This window comes from Tyto alba, unplaced genomic scaffold (assembly GCF_018691265.1).
Source record: "Tyto alba isolate M040663 unplaced genomic scaffold, T.alba_DEE_v4.0 Super-Scaffold_34, whole genome shotgun sequence".
NCBI classification, from domain to species: Eukaryota; Metazoa; Chordata; class Aves; order Strigiformes; family Tytonidae; genus Tyto; species Tyto alba.
Window position 1 is genome coordinate 6697436 of NW_024881309.1, and position 21572 is coordinate 6719007.

Sequence of the window (21572 nt, forward strand, 5' to 3'; positions counted from 1 at the left end):
TTTCTTTTCCGACCCTCGCTACTCGTTGCCATCCCGGTTTTGAGCTACAGCTCGGACAAATCCCTCAGTAAGGGCCGCTACAGCCCTGAGGCAAAGGAAGAAGAGAGGCACACCCCGTCTTGATGCAGGACCTTACAACTGGGACAAGAGCAAGCACCGATGGAATGGTGCAGCCGCTATCGCTGACAAAACCCAAGTGCATAAGGTACACACAGTAGTTTAGTCCATGCCCATTTACACACATTTCCTATGATAAGCCCAAGGTTTGCAGCTGCTGCCTCCCACAATTACCAGATACTTTGATTTCCAATTCTGCTGGAGGAGCGGGGGAAGAACTGTAACACCATAAGAGCTAGGTAACCGGGAAGGGGGGGCGGGCAAGAGGGGGGACAGTACAGGCAGGGAGGAAAAAAAAAAAGACAACCCACACTGCATATTTATATAGTTCAACCAAAACAGACACACACTCTGAACAATCCCTTTTACTTTCACCTAGAAGTATCCAGTGTTACAGAGCAACTGCAAGGCCAGCAAATTCTGCCTCAGGTCCCAAGACAAAGTAGTCTTCTGGGCTACCTGTTGAGGAGGATGGAGAATGCATGAGTGTAATGCTGTGTGCTACCTATGAACCATTTGTAAACATGGTAAGCTTGTGTTACTGCGTTTTGATGCTCTTAAAATTATAGCTAAAAAAAAAAAAAAAAAAGATTACACATTCATGATAGAATTATCACTTTGTTTATTCCCATTGATTATTGAAGAAAATATTGACTACATCACCTATATATGTTTTTACTATGAGGCATCAGAAGACTTCACATAGTACCAAGTTAACTTCTAGTCACCTTACATACCACTGCATGCATTAGGCCTGGGGAACATTTCCAGAAAATAATTAAACTCCCAATAGAAAAGCCAGAAGAAAATAAAGGTATAAACAAGAGTATCAGTCTATAATCTCCATTATTAAGGCTGATCAACACTAATTATATAAGAACAAGTAAAAATGTAGTTGTCCTGTAGGCTTAAGTCAGATGAAAATAAGAACCAGTATTACATCCGTCTTTGTTTTATGATTCAAGTCACATTAAGCAGTCTGACAATACAGATGCAAACTCTTCTCTGCCCCCATAAAGGCAGACAGAGGACCTAATCATTAACAGGTCAAGAAAAGTGTTATATAAATTAGCAACAGTCAATTTGACTATGTATAAAATAGTCTTACCTTTTCAAGCTTGCAATTCTGCAATACGTTTGCCTTACATTTCTACAAGGTATTCAAATACAGTAATAGCAATTCATCTCATGCTGATGCTCTATAATACATCAAAGTTAGCAGTTTGCTTCTTAAAACTAGTTTAAGTTAACCAACAGAATCCCTGTCCCAAATACAACTAGTAATGCAATCTTGATGGGACCTCCTCTCACATCCAAAATACTCATTACCTTTCACAGTGTTTTAAGAGGAGCTATAAAAACCAGAGCTGACAGGTTTGCATACAAAAAGGACAGATTGACTCTATAGGAGTGGTGGACATGCATCCATTAACCAGACCAGTCTTCTGGGTGATGGCAAGTTGGACAAAATATAGACTGCAACTGATACTAGGAACAAAGAACATGGGTCACACGCAATGGGAAAATGGTCACGTTGTGGCCATATTGCCATATGGCCATATTGTAAGGTTTTAGAAGGATGGACACAGAAAGAGCTTAGCATGAGCTTCAGCACTGCATCAGGACACTTAGCAGGGATAAAGGTATACAGATAGGAGTTGAAAATGGTATTCTCTAGGAGTACTTCAGGACATAGCCAGCTTTCTCATTCTGGTGCCTATGCATACATAAACATACAAAGAACTAGACACAGATCAGCAGAAAGATCAAGCAAACCAATATGCAGTTCCGAGCAGGCAAATGCCTACATTAGTTAAAAATTTTAATCTCTTTACAAGAAGGCTGGCTAACCAAGAGAAGAGGTGCATTCTGTCTTCAGAAGCAGGGTTGTTGCTGATAGATTAAAAGGTTGTCTGTTAAAAGCCTACATTAGACAATTGTATATATTATTTAAATTGGGTGGCTGGGGTTTTTGGTGGTTTTATTTAAAAAAAAAAGTGCTAAAAACTAGAGGCTTCGCTTATTCTTCATCACTCGACATTTTTGGATCAGGGTTTGATGTCCAAAAAAAGAGAAACACATAAAAAAAATAGGATCTGTGACCTTTGAGAATGGATCTTTCTGTCTAAAAGTTTATGCGGGTATAAATCTGTCAATGTTTAAAAATATCAGGAGAAAAAGAAAGATAGGTTGATTTTTTCTCTCAAGGTATCGGGACAAATGCACCACAAGACAAAGTACCAACACTATTCAGAGACTGTAGCGTCTTTCATTAGAATTCTCAACCCCTTTTCTTTACACTCTAGGGAAACTCAGTACCATTTCTCCTCTTCCTTCCACAGCACATCTGAAACATGGCTCTTTACTCCCAGCTGCCTCCTCCGACACTGAATTAGCAGAGGTACACCCACAGTGCTGTTTTGTATTGGTATTTCCTTTACTTTGCAAGTAAAGCCAAGATGCATTCTGGCAGAAGCCTACGTCTACAAACATAACCTCCACGTTGTGCCACATGCAATGACAACGTTCTTTTTAGACTCAGTTATGAGGAGTGGGATAACTGCAGAATTCCTACAACAGTAATCACAGTGATGTTCTTCGATGAAAATAGAGAAACAGACTGCTTTCTGCTATCACTGCTATCTTCAGGCAACACAAAGCTCTTGGGAGCACCCTGCTATTGCAATCGGTCATCTGCATTGCCATACCACTCAAAGCCCATTACACTAAGAGCCAGGCGCAGAGACTTAAGAACTGCAAGTACTCACGCAGCTGCTTACCCAACTGGAGAAATGGATACGTAGAAAAACTATTCTGGAGAACTTTTCCAGTGAGCTCTCCAGAACATGCAACTGCACTCTAATCAAAGATATAAAAGAGCAAAGACAGAGGCAATTGTGTAAGGACAGTCTCTACACAGGCACACATCCTTGTGGTTTTAACAGCCACAACAGCGGTTTTTGCAGCCAGTTTCGTTTGGACAAACTCTACAGGGAAGACGTCAGCAGGTGTATTATTTAGTAAAAGAAAAGCACACCACTTTTAAAACAGCAAGCTCTACAGCAGAGGAAGCAGAAAATAATGCTTTTATGTACACTAGGAATTTCTACATTTACAAGATCTCTGCATACCTCGACAGACTTGTAATAGACGCTTTGCCAGTAAAGAAGGGTTAGTTCCCGCGTAAGAGAAACACCCACAAAGGAGACAGAAATTTGTTCTGAACTGGCAAGGGAGGACTCTTGTCTAAAAGAAACCACACTTTAGCATGCACAACCGTGTAACGCGCTGTCTTCCTTACACGGGAAAACATGAAAACCTTAGGGTTTGCTCTAGATCTCTTAAATCATTTCAGTAGGACATTTAGGGCTGAATAAAAGAAAGCCAGAATGAGCCTCGGGAAGAAGGTCACTAGTCTATGGCCAGGGCATCCTGAACATTGATTTGTCACAGGCAATGCCGCTAGGAGGAATCTGTGGACAAGGTAGAGTGGCTGCAGAAAGGACAAAAGGGCAGATCACATGCTGCTTATAGGTCAAGAGGGAGAAAGCTGCCTTTGCACCTCAAGCTGTGCTTTTGGGCTTTACTGCACACATTTCCAGACTGAAATCTGCAAGCCAGTTAGTTCTCCGTGACGTTGCCCAACATCCAGAAGTTCTTTAGCACTGTGACCATGGCTTCAGTTAGTCTTGTCAAACACAAGTCAGTAGAGCAGCACAACTGTCACACCTGAGCACCTGCCAAAAGACTAAGATATATTAGTAATGAAAAGAGGTATAAAGGGATGTGCATTTTCATCTTAGAGTTATTTGTGCACTGTGCCATACACTCAGGTCTCTTCTTCCATGACCTAAAAGCTACTACTAAGGAAACATCATCCTGCAACACATACGCACCTTACATTTATTTCAGTCCATAACCCTGAATGACAAGCAATAGTGTGTCCCATAGGCTGACTCAGTGCTAGGAGATTCCTTTGCCTTCTCACTAGGTGAGCGAGTTAGGAGGAGATTAGTTTCTTTAAAAGCTCAAAAGAATACTTAAAAGTCTAGACGCCACAAACATTTCCACCTGGTGTCAAAACGACCTGTAATGTTTAACGATGTTGCAAAGAAATCAACAGGCCCAGCAGACTTCAGGTTCTCCATCACTGGAGGTTTTTGACAGCAGCCAACAGAGACATGAATAACAGTTTAAAAATTCCACTTCAAGACCAGAAAGGGTCTTTCAAGGACATGTACCCCATTTTCTTTTCTCATTTGCTCCAGTTACTGCAGAGCTTGAATATAACATCCTTGTCTGATTTTGAACTTGAAATCCTACGGAAAATCCTCCGTCACGTCCGCCTTGTGTGTCACCCTCGTTCTTCCGCAGTCACATACAAGCGTAGTATCCCAGGAACACCAGCGACAAGGACTTCACATTCTGTAGCTATGCGCCAAGGTGCAACTTTGGCACTGGAATTTAACAAATTTCTGCCTTTCATGTTTCTTGCTAGTCTTCGGTGTTCCAATGATATATTTTTAAGCAAAATATACTGGAGCAGTTAGCTATGCAACAAAGCACGTGGGCAGTCTTTTCTTCCAGCCCGATTTATCTGTTCTGAACAGCCTCCCTCAACACATTTGCTGGCGAGTAGGGACTGTCACGATAAATTGTTTTATGTTACCAATATCAAGTTTTTTATGCTTTCATCTACTCAGTGGGGGTGAGAAATAGATTTTTAGGTGCTCTTTTCTACACACTCCCCCACCGCCCCGCCCCTTTCAATTATACATTTGGAAAGAGAGACGTAAACATACAGAGTCTGAGATCTAAATGCTGCAAGAATAATCTTATAATAACTACGACACTTAAGTGCTGTAAGAATAATGCTCTCCTAACACAATCCTCCTACTCTCCCGATATGTATGAAACTGACTGGTCTCATACTAAAGTTTCAGAACTATTTCAGTTTTCTTAATTGTACAATGCCAGTACTAATTTACTGCCGTGGCCAGATCTGATCTATGGTTCTGTATAAAGTGCCTGCTGCTACGCACAGATGCTGCAGATTATCTACTCAAGCAATTTATGCCAGCAGCTTGTAATAGCAAAACATTAATTTCAGCATTCCAAGATACTCTACAGACATAATTACTCGAACAGAATTCCAAAAAAAATAGTTTAAAAAATATCATACGTATTACTTAATGAGACAATTTGCAATGACTATTAGCTATTAAAATTATCAGGAAAAAACAAATAGCTTGGTCACCACCGGTATTATCAAATCAAAGCATACAGCCTTTTATAAAAGGCTAATTACTGTTTTGTAAGACTTTCCAGTAACTCCAAAGAACCAGCACTAATTCTGATCGACAGCCACCATGTTCAAACCAAGCCACGAGAAATTTAATAAGGTGAAACAATCTGCCTTTACATCAGATCTTTCTGCTCCTCAGGGATTAAACAGAAACCTGTGATTTACTGTCTGACAGTTTTTTACTAAATCCCAAAGCAAAAGACAGTATGCATTCTCTGACCGCCACACCACCTTTCCCACAGGTTTTTCTAGTATCGGCGCCCATTCAGTTAAGCAGTGTTTTAATCAGCTTTAAGGGAGGAGGAGGGGAGAGAGAGAGATCAAATGGAGATCTTACAGGATTTAATCTTCACTACAAATTCTACGCTAGTGCCACAGACTTGCTTAAAACGTCAGTAACGTACGCACTTTGCAGTAACCTCCAGAGAAAGCATACGCGCTTTGTGTGTTTATAAGAAGCTATGAAAACATCTCTATTGGTTACAAACCTGGACAAGCAGTTATTCACTCCGATCCTTTGGCTCTCGGTACTTCCACTGGATATAGTCAAAGATGTCTTTTTCACATTCTACTGGCAGGGCCTCCCCAGCAACTCCTGCAAGCAAATTACAGATGCTATTTGAAAGGTGGAAGGTCTGTACAATCCTGAAACGCCAAATGCATTGCAAGATTAAGATAAAAGTGGTATAAATAAAACAGACTTAAAAAGCCAAAACAAAACACTTCCCACAGACCTTTTCATAGAGTGTTTAGGTACTGATGCTCATTAGCATCAAAGGAAATAAGGTCATAATGAATTAACTTTGGGCCCATGTGGTTATGCAGTTAAATAACTTTATGTTCTTACATACATGTATGCATGTATATATGTATATAGTCAGCCCCCCTCCAAACCAGAACAAATGAAGGACATCACCCATCTTGTTAAAAGAGTGGGAAACCACGTGTGTGCTGCGCATGACACCGAAAAAAACAGTCTTTAGGTCAGTAAGACTTTAAGTAGATTAGGTGGCCCAAAGAGGTAACTTTGTGCCACAACACTGTCTGTGCATAAGTAGGCTGCCTCTTCCTGCTAGAACGGTGTCCAAAACCAGAAAGGACACTGAAAAATTTAATAAACTACAGTATTTATCGGAAGTATTTCTAGGACACCGACAAGCCAATTTAGGAAGATGATCACACAAAGCATGTAACTAGAAAGATATTCTATGCAAAGGCCCAGACTGACCAGTGACACCCAGGGGACGGATTGTGTACTCATTGATTGTGAAGCCCATTTCCAGAGCATGAGTTCTCATGTTCTTATTGAATATGTCACTTCCTGTGAAATAGAGTACACCACAGTAATACTGATCTTTGGGGATAAGCCTAGAATAAAAGTGGAAGAGAAGTACAGATTTAGAACAAAGACACAACAAAAAAGTTATAAGACATTTGTAATTCAGCCATTCACACTGTGTTCTAGGTTTACTTCCTATTTACGTGCTCACATTCTGCAACTGTGCATTTGATTTTCCCAGAAGCCAGATGCAAGAACGAAATGAATTGCATCTCAAAGAAACATTCAGCACATCTACGCTGACACAGAAGTTACTGGTATTCAGCCACTACATGGTTACGGTGCTTGCACTCCTGCCAGGAATTAATGTCAAAGCAGTACGATAAGGTAGGTCACATTTCCGAAACTGGGTACAAAGTCGTGATTTAAAAGACAGCTTTCTTCCTAATAACCTGTTGTAGACACTGGCAGTTGTACAGTGGCTTCCATACTACCCAGGAATTAGGAACCTAATAAATGCCATGTTCTGAATACGGAAGCAGATTTGTATGCAGGACTCGATGAAAACGCCTACTGTGTAGCAGATAGCTCGAGCAGGGTTTTTGAGGGTTTTTTGGGGTGCGTGTACCGGATGTCAATTCTCCTGTGTGGATAGGCTGTTCCATCTTCTTTATTTGGCAGCTGACAAACGCCCTGTGAGGAAGTAAGGAAAGCAAGAAATTAAAAATGAAATTAAACAGATTTGAGATCAATCTTTACCTCCCCCTACACCTAAATAACCTCTAAACAGTCCTCAGTCATCCTCAAGAGCAAAGTTAAATTCCTGCTGAATCGATTAAAAAAATATTTTACTAGAACAGCAAGATGTTATAATACTGGGAATCACTATTTTGCATCGCTAAGATGACCATAGTTCAGCGTAGCACAACTGCTTCTTAAATTTCTATTACAGCAGGAAAGATCACAGGACTTCTCGTTTTCCATTCCTCTGCTCTAATTATAACCAGGCTCTTCAGTATGCACAAACATCAGCAGGTTAAGGAAAACGCAGATGAGGCTCAAGCTAATAGAATTTAAAAGAAGAAAGTTTTTTTCTTGAGAAATCTTCCACTTCTCATTTCAAAACTGCTTTGTAATCTTCATGCAATTCACATATCAGCCTTTTTTGCCCCCCTTGTCTACGATCACCTAACATGACAATGCAGTAGCGGGGAGGGACGTGAACCATAAGGAACGATGAGAAATGTTTACATACTAAACCATTTCATCAACTGCAGCTTCATGCTGAGACTTCTATTCTTAGCTTCCTTTAGAAAGCTTAACATTGCTTATGCTTTTAAAGTTACGAAGTTACGTCATCTGCCTTCTTACTGAGATTCGTTTTTCTCTGATTCTCAGCTGCAGTCATATTTCCCTTTTTACAAGGTTCCGTTCTTGACTTCCACTTTGAAAACAAGAGCTATTCCACAACTATTTAAGACTGGCAGGATTATACAGTGCAAATGGTCAAGCTAAAATGAGCTTGTCAAACTGTGAATGGAAACTGGGATGCAGAGTGTCTCTGCTTTTGGCTCACAGATGCACATAGCTGTAAACCCATACGGTATTCACACTTAAACCACTTGGCAAGGATGAAAGGCACTTTCACTTATTCCTCCTAAAGATCAAGCCAAAAAAAAAAAAAAAAAAAAAAAGCCATCAGGTTTCATTCCCTCTCAGAATGCAACAAAAAAGAAAAAAACAAAGCAAACAAACAAGAAAATAATCAGGTGCTCCAAGGGTCCCCCTTCATTATGGGAAAACGAGTATTTTTAACTGTAGTATTAGCTATCTAAGTATTTATGCCTTCCAAAAGATTAGCTGAGTAGAACAGTATCTCAATTCTTGAATGGAAATTTTTAAGTAATGGATCTTCGGTGAACCCTCCTGCAGGACCGCTCCTCTGAGCTTCCAACAGAATCCCATAAAGCCAGTTTGAGTGACTAAAAGGAACTAACCAGTCTTCATTTCCAGTCAGTATTGCTTATGGTTCTATACTTCTCTGTTAGAATTAACTTTTAACCAGCCTCTAAGATCAGGATACCTGTGGTCAGTAAAAAAATAACTCAGTGAAGCATCCTAACACCCAAAGCACATGTTTCAGAAAAAGTTTTGCTGTGAGCAAGAGACCTAACAAAGTGAATGTTTCTGTAATTCATTAATTTCTTTAGGCATCCCACATATTTCTTATTATATCCTGAGTCTAGCAGCTTATCCACTAAATCTGCTCTACAACAAAAATGACAAAAAAGGAGACAAAAGTATATTACGTATTAGACAAAACAAGGTAAACATAGGCCCGAGATTAAAGACAGTGTTTCCAGGATCTTGACGACAGAGTTACAAAAGTGGTCACCGGTGCAAACTGAAGAGGTGAGGTTGTGCTCAGGTTCTGGGGAAACATCAAGCACAACAGAGACACGATTGGCACTGTGTGATGAAGTTTATGTCAGTGCGGTTCAGCACTACATAAATACCTGTAGATTTTCTAATACTGAAATCTTACCATGAGAGACTCACTAAGAGTTAACTACAGAAAGTTTTTAGGGGGGGGGGGGGGGGATAGGATGGAAGTTAAAAAAAAAAAAAATAGTTAAAAATAATCACTACTCCAGGAGTTCAAACAACGTGTCTTGTATATATCCTAGCTTCTGTCGTGAAAGGTAGTCCTCATCAATGGTCCTCAGCACCAAAAGAGCCTTACCATGAATTTGGTGTCACCTTTAGACAGCATATCTGTGACAAAGCGAACTTTTTCCAGTTGTTCTACAACTTGACGCAAAAGTTTTGACTAGGAACAGTGAAAACACAGAAGAAGAAATTATTTCACCGATAACATCTTACCCACTTACCAAGCAACAGCCCGCATACATACAAGACGGCTATAACTATATATATCACTGTACATGAAATTTCATCCAGAGGGGAAAAAAGATAATAATAATACTGAGAAAAAGCTAATAAAATTACAGTTGTGCAACATAAAAAAAAAGACTTCCACTGAAATCCCCACGTCCGATTGCTTTTGTCAGAAGTGACAAAACACGTTACTTGGTCTGAGTTTTCAACGTTTAAGCAATGAATCTATAGACGCAACACAAGAAATACAAACTGTCATTAAGCCTTCTCCAGTTAGGCCCAAGAGATTACAAGGGCAGCAAAACATTCGCTTCTCGTCCAGACCATAGCTACATAAAGAGATACTTACTCTACCTTTAATACCTACTTTATCCAGCTAGCTATTACAGTTCTACAGTGTAAAAGCACCTGAATACAAGGGGATGGGGAGAGCATGTGTGAAGGGGAGAGATAGAAGGGTAAGAGTAAACATACTGAGTAGTTCTGCAAGAGGAACACAACCTAACACATGGACCTCCGAATTGATTATAACTCCTCAAAATAAACGTGGTGATTCAAGAGAAGAGTTTACTATTACAGTAACAAAATTATGCAAAAAGCTGCAATACAAGTGTGAGACTACACCTCTTTGGAATTTAAACGTATCCAGCACTGGTCCACCGTATCAGAGGAACACACCTGCTTAGATGATTCAGATGTGAAACTTGGATGGGTTAGGAGAACATCCATATCACCGCTCGACTCCGCGCCTTGACAAGTAAGAAGAAAAGAAAAATCCCTCTACGTATGACAAAGTATACTATCATTGGTGAACATCTATCTAACCTTTTCCTATAAACATGTTTTTCTGGTAGAAAATAGTCACTATTCGAGGTATTTGCATACAAACTATCTTAAAGAGAACCTTGTTCTTTCATCAAAAAGTTTATATCCCTGTCAGAAATACTCAGGAATTTCTTGATGTACTCTATAGCAAAGAAGCGCAAGTGTCAATGTAAAAACAAAGCAAACAATTCACCTGTTACAATACAGTACTCTTATGGGGGCGGGATGGAGAAGCGAGGATTTATGCAGGTGTTTCATCACTGAACTAACCAGTCAAGACAATACTAACCGGAAAAAGTCAGGTTCCAGCATAATTTCCTCTCTAGAACAACAACATATATAATACCGAGTCTTGCTCATTAGCCCAAAATAAACAACAAGATCACAGAGTACCTACCTCGTCTAAAACTGCCGCAGACTGTAGCAATATAGTTTGGGTCCAGCTTCTTTACCTCTTTTAGCACAATTTCCTATGTAAAAAGGGAAGATGTGTGTTTAGAGGTGCCAGTCATTCACTGGCCATCAGTGCCTCACATCCTCTATGAAGACACTCTTACCTGCATTTGCAGCATTTCCTCCCTCGGGATTCTTTTCTCGAAGTCTTCAAAATATCTGCACGTATAAAAATGAAAGCGAAAGAGTGGTAACGGTAGCACCTAAAAATTTTAGTCAGTTAAACATAGATCAGAGGAAAAAATACAACTTATATTACAGTCACATCACAAAAAGCCACTCGTTCTCAACAAACATCTTAGAAAACATCTTGCCAAGCAATAGTAATAACTCAAAACTGCAAGTTTGACCATGCTTAGAAAATGGTTTCGTTGCATATCATTTCCACTGTACGTGAAGAGCTGCTACGAGATGGAAGTAATATTACTGTATAACCACTTGGTTTATATTTACATAGGCCTCTGAAAATACAAAAGGTTCCTGACAAAACTCAGTCCAGCAAGCAGGAGGAACAGGTCCCTCACCCATGGTCAGAGGTGATCTCTGTTGGAAAGAACTAAATGGAAGCTCGCAAGTCAAATAAAAGCTCCTGGTATCTTTGCATGCAGCTTAAAAGACAGACTGCCAGCATGCTGCTTGACTGTGGAGAAAAAGAGGCCAGATGAAACAGTGACACACCTGACCAGCAGGCACATTCTTCACCCCTCCAGCACCATTGACGCCAGGCTCTGGCAGCCATACTACAGCCCCAGAGCCACATGTGCCCTGACACCCATTACCCAACCATCTCAATCCCAAACTCTGTAGATAGAACTTCTGGAACTAGGGACAAAAAGACCACCACAGAGCACCAAAAACATTATTTCAGCTCAGTGCTTATTGGAAATTCTGAAACACCCAAGCACAACGCTAGAAGCAGACCCAAGGGCAACATGTGCACTAGCAACACGGACAGATCAGCTGAGTCTTCTTACACTTACTTAACAGTGAAAGGTTTTCCTTGAATGCTCACACATATAAAGGCAGGGATGCATGCTGGATACGGGGCTCAGATGAGCGATGGGAAGGTGACAATCATCCAGCGAGCAGTTTGTTCAGACTGCATATTTCCATATCTCTGCCACTGATGTGGAAACACTAGAGCTGGCCCCACACAAAACCAGATCAGATATAGGGCTTTGCTTGGTTCATTCACAGCTTCTTGCAAACACCACGACAGTTCTTCCAGAAGTAGCTCACTGGAACAGCCACTCAGCAAGCAGCATTCAAGCTCGTAAGTACTGAGGGACAAACACTCTTTCTGCATGGCGTTCTCAAGTCCAGACATGGAAAGGTGTTGCTTTGCTCACAGCGCGTAACAAAAAACAGCGTGGGGAGCTTTTATGCAGATACCCCAGCAACATCATTCCAACCTTACTGAAGTGATAGTCAGCTTACTGAAGAAGTCATTTGAAATTAACTTCCTTCTGGATGAAGACTAAGCCTACTGAATTTCAACCCCGCTGAAACAGAAGTTCTGCATAGCTGCTGAAAAGCATGTAGAGCACCCAGAGAGAACAACCGTACTTGACCTGTGTGCGTAACATTACACGACATCCTGGTGTCTGAAGGAGTCATTAGAAAAGCCAAGCACTTGCATCCAAGAAAGCTTACCTTAACCCAATTCGCTGGTGATGGGTCAGCTTATGCTCATTTTTTCTTAGATCTAGAAGAATTAAGGAAAACAAACAAACAAGTTACTTGGAGACTAAAAATCTTACAGTAAGTTCCCACCAATGCAAAGATGATGCACGGAAAGAACATGCAACAAGAAAACAACCACCTCAAACACAAAGGCAGAGATATTAAGCTGACCACTCTACAGCTGACAGGATGAGTACAAATGCATAGAGCACTTCCTGATACAGGTTTCAATAGACCGTCCATCTCAAAGCCCAAATCCTTGTTATTTTCCATGTAATCTGTAAGTGCCTTACTTCGGATATGTATGTAATGCTTTTAGCCTGTGCACTAATTTTAGCACCTTGTACGCTTTCCTCAAAGCCTAGGGCACATCTGCTATCACAGTACCACTGCAGAACAGGCAGCTTAACTGAAAAAAACATTATTGGGGCATGACCCGTGGACCCAAAGTTACACTTACCTTCTAAAGTCTTAATTCCTTCCTCAACAAACTTCCTAGCAGCAGCAGGACTGCAAAGAGACAAGGCAATCTGCCATCAGGAACAGCACGATTCTTACAACACTGAAAAGGACATTAGAATTCACTATAACTGCCTAGGTTCTTCAAGGCCAGGACTGAAGTTGTTTCCGATGCTCACCGTCTTTTCAGCATATGCATTTTCAGTTTGTACTTTCAATCAGCAAAGATGGCTATCCGAGGCTTGGCCTTCACATTTTTTAGCACTGATGTAACTATACAGTAATATATAATTGTAAAAAAATAACCAAACAAAAATCTTACCAAATAGGCAATATTGCTTTAGACAACAATACCGAATGCATGGTAAGAGCTACTTTAACCACAAGCCATCTCTGAACCAGCTGAAGGCAACAGCAACACAAAAGACTAGCACTTCAAAAAAAAAAAGCAGTAAGGTTGCAGTTTGCAACCTACAGTACAGCAAAGCAGTCCCAGCTCCAGTTTGGCCGGAGAGTTTTCCTCAAGCACAAGATTCAAGTGAATGGCTGAACCTGCTTCCCCTTTAAGGGTTCTTCATGAGATTGATCTGCATGACTCTGTGGCGAAAGAACAGTGTTTCAACTGTGAGAGGGGCACTGAAGTAATGTTACACCCAGATACCTGTCCAATATCTCAAAAGGCTCTCAGAACCACCAGCCTGGAAGCGTAGTCCTTTCCGGGGGAGCTACTCTCCACCTACTCTGGAATCCCATGGTTACAGCTCTACCACCCTTAAAGATTTTGAATCTACTTCCTCAATAAAACCCTTACATTACAATAGAGCAGTCAGATCTTGACTTGCCATTTACTTCCTTTCTCACCCTTCCCTGCATCTCTTGCCAGATTCCAGACCAAGAGAGGCAACTTCCACTGTCCTGAGACAGGACAGCACTCAATCTCCTTCTGCATCCCAACCCAATTTCTCAAAAGCATTCTCTATTCCCAGTAGTACGTCTTCAAACTTTAAGCACATTTTCCCTCAGAATTATTTGAGAACAATTGCATACCCTACCCTCAACCTCAAGGGTTTCAAATGTTGCACAAGAGCCCCGATGATTTTTTTGGGGCTTTGTTTGTCTGTTTTTGTTTTGTTGCCCGCTTCAGAGCTCTACTTGTCTTTTTACAAACACGCAAGAGACCGCCGTTGTCACTGGGCCCAACTTCCCACCAAAAGTTCCAAAGGGACTTCTCACTTCCACTCTTCTCAGACTCTCACGGTTCTGTTCTTGACAAGCTCCTCTCTCCTTCCCCTCTCAGCTTGCACACAGGACCTTCCGACTTCCACTCCTCTACCGCAAAGTCTGGAATTGATGATTCTATACCCTCTCTTCTCAGCCAGTTGTGTCATCACAACTGTGGTGTCTCACTGTGGGCGCTACAGCATCAGCTCAAACCATTGCTCTTCATTATTTGCAATCACCCAAATTCTGTTCATCGCAAAATAAACAGAAGGGAATAAACTAAAAAACCACAAACCTCCAAAAGCCCAAACAAATAAAAAAACTTTACCCAATGCCAGTAACTCGTGTCAGGAGACTGATAGATGCGCTCGTATCATCTTGTCGAATCTACAAAAACAAAACAACCCTTCTTTACTCCACTTGCAATAAACAAATCTTGAGAAGATCGAACAGCTTAAGAGTCTCCTTTGGAGGCTCACTATAAATCACTGCAAAACATTACCGAGAGCAGTCCTGTGTGTCCCAGTGACATCGTATGTACTAAGCCTGAAAACGGCCTAACTACCCACGCTAAGGCGAACAGCACGGTGAAACCACAAAACTCCACTGACTTCCAGGGTCGGAATTCCACCTCTCACAGAAGACATTCACATGCGGATTATACATAATCTAAAATATTTTCATAGCTAGACAGTTTTGAGACTTTGGCTGAGCTTCTTGTTTCCTGCTTTCTACTCACCATAGACTCAGTCTCCATCATTCTTAAGCTTGACATTAGTCTCTCCAGGGACAACAACAGAAATGGCACAAAGCAAGCAGGCTACTTTGCAAGTTGCAAAGAAAAGCAACCACTGAGAAATAGAGCACAAGGGAAAGAAACCCACCTTTTCCAATTTGCGTAGTTTCCCAGTGGATAAGAACTCATCTATCTTCTCAGCTATTTTAGCACCTACTCCATCCTAAATATTGGGGGAGGGGGGGTATGAAACAAGTTAACTTCAAGATCAGTTAAGGCCATTACAAGTAGCAAAAAAGGAAAGCTCCCCAGAATTTAGAGATCAGGAAGAACTACAAGGCCACCGGGACCACGATGACCATGAGGGCACAAGAACTCAGGGGTACGATGCAAGCAGCATAAAAGCGCAAGGGCTGTATTTAACGTTCCCGCAAAGCGATAATTTTGAACAAGGTTTTGATTATTACTGCTCAAGTTCTCCGAATTCAGTGAAGGGGTAACAGAGCAAAGAGGGCACCTGCCACAACAGAACCCGTTCACAGGCAAGAGCCTCCGCTGGAGTCGGCAGTTCCCGCTGCGAAGCCCCCACAGCAGCCACAAGCCCCAGCTCGGTCATCGGCAGGAGACGCCGGCACAGGAGCTGCGCCCGCGCCTCCCGGGAGCCCCCGGCACCGCGCTCCCGCGGCCCAAGGACCTCCCGCCGGCGGCCCAGGCACGACCACCTACCAGCGTCTTGGCTTCGGCCCCGCTCCGTATCTTGCTGGGGTACCGGGAAATAACCGAGGCTGCTTTCCTGCGGAACAGGGCCGGTCAACGCCCGAACGCGGAAGCGGTCCGTGCCCCGAGACGGCGCCGCGGACGGGAGGAGGGAGGAGGGAGGGGGGAGGGAGGCGGTACCTGTAGGCGTTGTACTTGTGAACGGCCCGGTTCACGTTGCGCTCGTAATTGGCCAGTTCTGGGGGGAGAACCACGGTGAGAGCAGCCGGCGCGCGGCCCCGCCGACCCCCCCCGCCCCGGCCACACCCACCCACCGGTCAGGAAGTCGGTGATACCCTCGTTGGGGCTCCCCTGCGGAGCCTTCCGCTTGCTCATGGCGCGGCCCGGCTCCGAGCCGAGCGGAACGCCGGGCCAGGGGCGGCGGGGCGGCGCTTCCGGCAGTGACGTCACAGAGCACGGCCGCCTCCAGGAGGCATGCGCGGCGCTCGGAGGCGCGCGGCAGCGCGGCGGGGTTGCGGGGCGGAGTGAGGAGACGCTCCGAGTACGCAACAGTGGGGCACCCTGGCCCCATAGGGAGCCACTGGCCCACCCCATTGACCCCCCCGTCACATAGTGAGCCACTGGCCCACCCCATAGCCCCCCCTGCCAAATAGTGAGCCAATACCCCACCCCAGACATCCCCCTGCCACATAGTGAGCCAATGGCCCACCCCATAGACAACCCCTGCCACATAGTGAGTCACTGGCCCACCCCATTGACATCCCACTGCCACTTAGTGAGTCACTGGCCCACCCCACTGACCCCCCTTGCAAATAGTGATCCACTGGCCCACCCAATAGGCCCGCCTGCCACATAGTGAGCCAATGGCCCACCCCATAGACCCCCCTGCCAAATAGTGAGCCCATGGCCCACCCCATAGACCCCCCTGCCAAATAGTGAGCCGCTACCCCACCCCAGACAATCTTCTGCCACGTAGTGATCCACTGGCCCACCCAATAGGCCCACCTGCCACATAATGAGCCAATGGCCCACCCCATTGACCCTCCTGCCACATAGTGAGCCATTAGCCCACCCCATAGACCCCTCTGCCACATAGTGAGCCACTGTCACACCCCATTGACGCCCCTGCTAAATAGTGAGCCACTAGCCCACCCCATAGACCCCCCTGCCACATAGTGAGCCAATAGCCCACCCCATTGACCCACCTGCCACATAGTAAGCCACAAACACAACCCATTGACCCCACTGCCAAATAGTGAGCCACTGGCCAACCCCAGACATCCCTCTGCCAAATAGTGAGCCAGTGGCCCACCCCATTGACGCCCCTGCCACATAGTGAGCCATTGGCCCACCCCATTGACGCCCCTGCCACATAGTGAGCCACAGTCACACCGCACTGATGCCCCTGCCAAATAGTGAGCCTGCATGCCAACTGTACCCCCTGACTGCAGAGCCGCGGACGAACGACACGCCGAGACGGGTTCAGTGTGGGTGATAGAGCATCAGTCAACGTGTGTCTTTATTGGTCCAGGGTACATATATTTATCCAGACAATGATAATTATTATGCCTACTAGTCACTAGCTGATTGGCTTAAGCTCTAAAGGTCGTATTCACACGGTCCACCTACTTGCAGTTAGCTTACAGCACAAGCTTCTCATAACACTAAGTTTCTCATGCTACTATTTCTGATTCCTCTTGACTTGTTTTCGATACACGACAGTACCGTAACACAATGTTTCTCAGACCACCGTTATCATAACACTAGGTTTCTCAGACCACTATTCCTAATTCCCCTTAACCTGTTTTCGACACACCACGGTACACAGGGCTGAAGCGTCCTTGACATTCCTCATGTATCAGCAGCTGCGAGCAGCTGCAGGAAAACCCTAGTGAGGCTCAGCATCAGCAGCTAGAGCAGGCTCTGATCATACAACTGCTCGGTGGGCTCAGGACCCTTGTCTCTGAGCCATTCTCCAACACCTCGAGCACAAAGAGATGTGAGGACATAGAGATCCGAGGAAGGGCAAAGACACGGCAGACAGAAGAAATGAAACTACATGTTGACACACACAGAGGCTCGAACTGCCCTGCCCAGGACACGCTAACATCGAGGGGAAAAGTAATACATTACTTAATGGAATATATAAGTAATATATTAGTAATATATATTATAATATGTAATAACTGAAGTGCCATCTGAAGTGCCATCTGAAGTGCCATCTGAAGTGCCATCTGAAGTGCCATCTGAAGTGCCAACTTCAGTAGTACTTTTCCTTTGGGTACTCTGTAAGTGCTATATATTATAAACAATATATACAAAAAGCAATATATATAATACAAAGTAATACTTTAGGTGATACATTAAGTGCTACGCAAGTGTTACATAATATATTAATTTAATATATAAGATATGTTAGTACTACATTAGTAATATTTAGGTGATATATATTATGTAATCACTGAAGTGCCAACTTGAGTGACAACTGAAGAAGTACTTTTACTTGGGGTACTGTATAAGTACTACATATTATAAGCAATATACATGAGAAGCAATACATATAATACATTGAGTGATACAATAACCGATACAAAATAGATTATATAATATATAATATATTACTAATATATTACTAATACATTAAGTAATATATATTATATGTTATATCTTTGAGTGCCATCCTGAGTGCCACTTTTACTTGGGGTACTATATAAGTACTATGTATTATAAGCACTATATATAAGAAGCAGTATATATAATATAAAGTAGTACAATAAATGATACATTAAGTGCTACGCAAGTGATATGTAATATATAAGTAATATATTAGTACTATATTAGTAATATTTAGGTGACATATATTATAATACGTAACCATTGAAGTGCCAACTTGAGTGCCATCTTGATTCTCGTAGGATCTACCCCCTCTTTGTCATTTAGTTCCATCCACAGCATAATTCCAGTAGAAGCTAGCTAGCGTGCGCAGTCTCGGTAGAAACGAAGCGCAACCCTATAGCATTTTGTTTGTTTTCTTGGAAACTAAAGCACATCGTTGTCAATAAGAGTATCGCTATTGCCTTTATTCAACTCTTTTGTTACAGAGCCTAATCAAATACCCATCTTTTTCTATGTATACCTTGGAAAAATTAAGCAGAACTCCCTACCGGGTCGCATCGCCGACACAACAGGCCCAGTAAAAGAGCGGGTATCGTCATTTCTGGTAAGAGTCGCTTTCTCCGCAGAGTGCTACGCATGTTGTAAACTTCAGGCAGAGAAGAAAATTCCCCTTTGCTCCTCTGGCTGGCTTTATAGCTGCGGGGGTTGGCCCCGCCCCTTTCCCAGGGGATTGTGGGCGGGCCAGTGGGCGGGCCAGTGGGCGGGGCCCCGGGGTATATGAGCCCCGCCCCCACCGCTTGTCAGGGAGCTCATTCTACTCCTGGGTTTCTCAGGAGTCAGGGCTCTCTCAGTCCTTCAGTCAGTAGCAGCTTCTGAGCCATTTAAGCTTGTGAGACAGATGTGTTTTGATCTCTAGAGGAACAGAGTCATTTGAGGTAAGATTTTCTGGACCGGTCAAGGTTCAGCATCATATATAGGAGATAGAATGTTTATATGTAGCATGCTTTTTTTTTTTGACTTTACGTTAGTAATTTTGTTTTGGAGGGCAAGATAGTTTAATAAGATAGCTTCACCTTTGGGATCATCTGAGCATCTGAAAGCAGCCGGGTAGTAGCAAGGATGAGCACGGGGCCGGTGACTTCTCACAAGCCCAAGGGTAACTTTGTCTCTCGGTAAGTTAGGTACCGCAAGCAGCAACGGCTGCAGCATCTGACTCCAAAACGAGCAGGCGAGCGGAACACCACAATGCTTCTTAGGATGGGGGCGGGTTGTGGAAGAGGTAAGTGAGGAGCAGCGTGATACTGACCGGCAGTTGTGCTCTTCTGTGCTTTTTTGCAGGCGATAAAGTAATCTGGCCACTGCAGGAACGTGCTAGTTAGCTGCTGTGCTGTTTTTGTCGAGGATGGAATCGGACCTCCGGCCCTCTGAAAGCTAAGTTGAGCGAACGGGGCCGAGAGGAGGGGACGAGGTTGGGAACTGCAAGGAAGTGTTTGAAAGTTAGCACAGGGGAGAAGGCTGTACAGGAGCAGGGCCCTGAGGTCAGGTAAAGGGAACGGATTACTTTTCCCCTCGATGTTAGCGTGTCCCGGGCAGGGCAGTTCCCGCCTCTGCGTGTGTCAACGTGTAGTTTTGTTTCTTCTGTCTACGGTGTCTTTGCCCTTCCTCGGCTCTAAATGTCCTCGCGTGTCTTTTGTGCTCGAGGAGCACGGCACGTGCCTGAGGCGCCATCCCTAGGGTATCGAACGCCCATCTTCATCGGCACGCTGCCGATCGGGTGCTTTTTATTCTTGCGTTATAAGCTTGAAGCGTGGGTAGGTCTTGGAAGTTTCCGGTCGGGAGTCTTTTGCGCAGCGTCGTCGCAGGCTCTGGCGTCAGCTGTGCTATTTAGGCATCCGTGGTTCCTGCCGGTGACTTCTTTCCCGTATCCTGACGTTCCTAGGTCTTGAAGCCCATCTTCTTGCATACCCATCGTCTCGGTTTTGACGGTAGCTTCTCATAAGGGGCTGTTCCACTTGCTGCTTCTTGTAAGCTGCCATATAGCCTCCTTATGTCACCATCGTGGCCGTCTAAGTCTTTTTGCCTTAAGGTATACTCTTCTGGGTGTCCTTATCGCTTAGTGTTTAGTCATCTTTGAATATATTACTAATATATTCCTTATATATTACATTACGTAATGTATTTCATATCACTTATTGTATCACTGAAAGTATTATATATATGGCTTCTTAAACATATTGCTTATAAAATATAGTACTTATATAATACCCCAAGTAAAAGTGGCACTTCGGTTGGCACTTCGGTTGGCACTTCGGTTGGCACTTCGGTTGGCACTTCGGTTGGCACTTCGGTTGGCACTTCGGTTGGCACTTCGGTTAATACATATTATAATATATTACTTATATATTCCATTAAGTATTGTATTTCATATCACTTATTGTATCACTTAATGTATTATATATATTGCTGCTTATATATATGGATTATATTATATAGTACTTATATAGTACCCCAAGTAAAAGTACTACTCAAGCTGGCAGTCAAGCTGACACTTAAGTTGGCACTCTAGGTGGCACTCTAGTTTGGAGGAGACAGTGCTGTACAGCGACCCTCGTACGTGCAGGGGCTTTCCGTGAGAAGTTTTCGCTGTGGGCCTAAAAGCGCTGTTCTGGTTGCTGTCAGGTGTTGGAGAATGGCTCAGACAAGGGTCCTGAGCCCACCGAGCAATTGTATGATCAGAGCCTGCTCTAGCTGCTGATGCTGAGCCTCACTAGGGTTTTCCTGCAGCTGCTTGCAGCTGCTGATACATGAGGAATGTCAAGGACGCTTCAGCCCTGTGTACCGTGGTGTGCCGAAAACAGGTTAAGGGGAATTAGGAATAGTGGTCTGAGAAACCTAGTGTTATGATAACGGTGGTCTGAGAAACATTGTGTTACGGTACTGTCGTGTATCGAAAACAAGTCAAGAGGAATCAGAAATAGTAGCATGAGAAACTCAGTGTTATGAGAAGCTTGTGCTGTAAGCTAACTGCAAGTAGGTGGACCGTGCGAATACGACCTTTAGAGCTTAAGCCAATCAGCTAGTGACTAGTAGGCATAATAATTATCATTGTCTGGATAAATATATGTACCCTGGACCAATAAAGACACACGTTGACTGATGCTCTATCACCCACACTGAACCCGTCTCGGCGTGTCGTTCGTCCACGGCTCCGCAAGATGGCGCCCGAACAGGGACCTGCATAGAATAAGAACATGGATGGAGCG

The 21572-nt window shown here is 43.5% G+C and overlaps 1 protein-coding gene across 3 annotated transcripts; it reads right to left on the reverse strand.

Annotated features, from left to right (window-relative positions):
* Nucleotides 1–466: 466 nt before the first annotated feature.
* Nucleotides 467–16253, reverse strand: POLB (DNA polymerase beta). 3 transcript variants are annotated; one of them, XM_042801600.1, is made up of 15 exons: nucleotides 16008–16253; nucleotides 15874–15931; nucleotides 15703–15769; nucleotides 15125–15199; nucleotides 14569–14627; nucleotides 13021–13070; nucleotides 12531–12582; nucleotides 10982–11036; nucleotides 10822–10894; nucleotides 10278–10348; nucleotides 9445–9531; nucleotides 7330–7394; nucleotides 6651–6790; nucleotides 5911–6017; nucleotides 467–576 (listed from the first exon to the last, which is right to left on the reverse strand). In XM_042801600.1, the coding sequence occupies exons 1-14, from the start codon at nucleotides 16066–16068 to the stop codon at nucleotides 5923–5925; spliced, it is 1008 nt and encodes a 335-aa protein (XP_042657534.1). In that variant the 5' UTR covers nucleotides 16069–16253; the 3' UTR covers nucleotides 467–576; nucleotides 5911–5922. The 3 variants fall into 3 exon arrangements, with proteins under 3 accessions (XP_042657534.1, XP_042657533.1, XP_042657532.1); XM_042801599.1 differs by lacking the exon at nucleotides 467–576 and adding an exon at nucleotides 723–3865; XM_042801598.1 differs by lacking the exon at nucleotides 467–576 and adding an exon at nucleotides 723–3854 and having other exon boundaries at nucleotides 16008–16248.
* Nucleotides 16254–21572: the final 5319 nt, after the last annotated feature.

What these genes read in the sequence shown, in the direction of transcription:
- POLB (XM_042801600.1), bottom strand. Translation starts at nt 16,068, where the DNA reads ATGAGCAAGCGGAAGGCTCCGCAGGGGAGCCCCAACGAGGGTATCACC. An exon ending in GGGCCGAAGCCAAGACGCTG is followed by an intron (nt 15,200 to 15,702) that starts GTAGGTGGTCGT and finishes CCCAATATTTAG; the next exon opens with GATGGAGTAGGTGCTAAAAT. An exon ending in CACCAGCGAATTGGGTTAAG is followed by an intron (nt 11,037 to 12,530) that starts GTAAGCTTTCTT and finishes TTATACGTGCAG; the next exon opens with ATATTTTGAAGACTTCGAGA.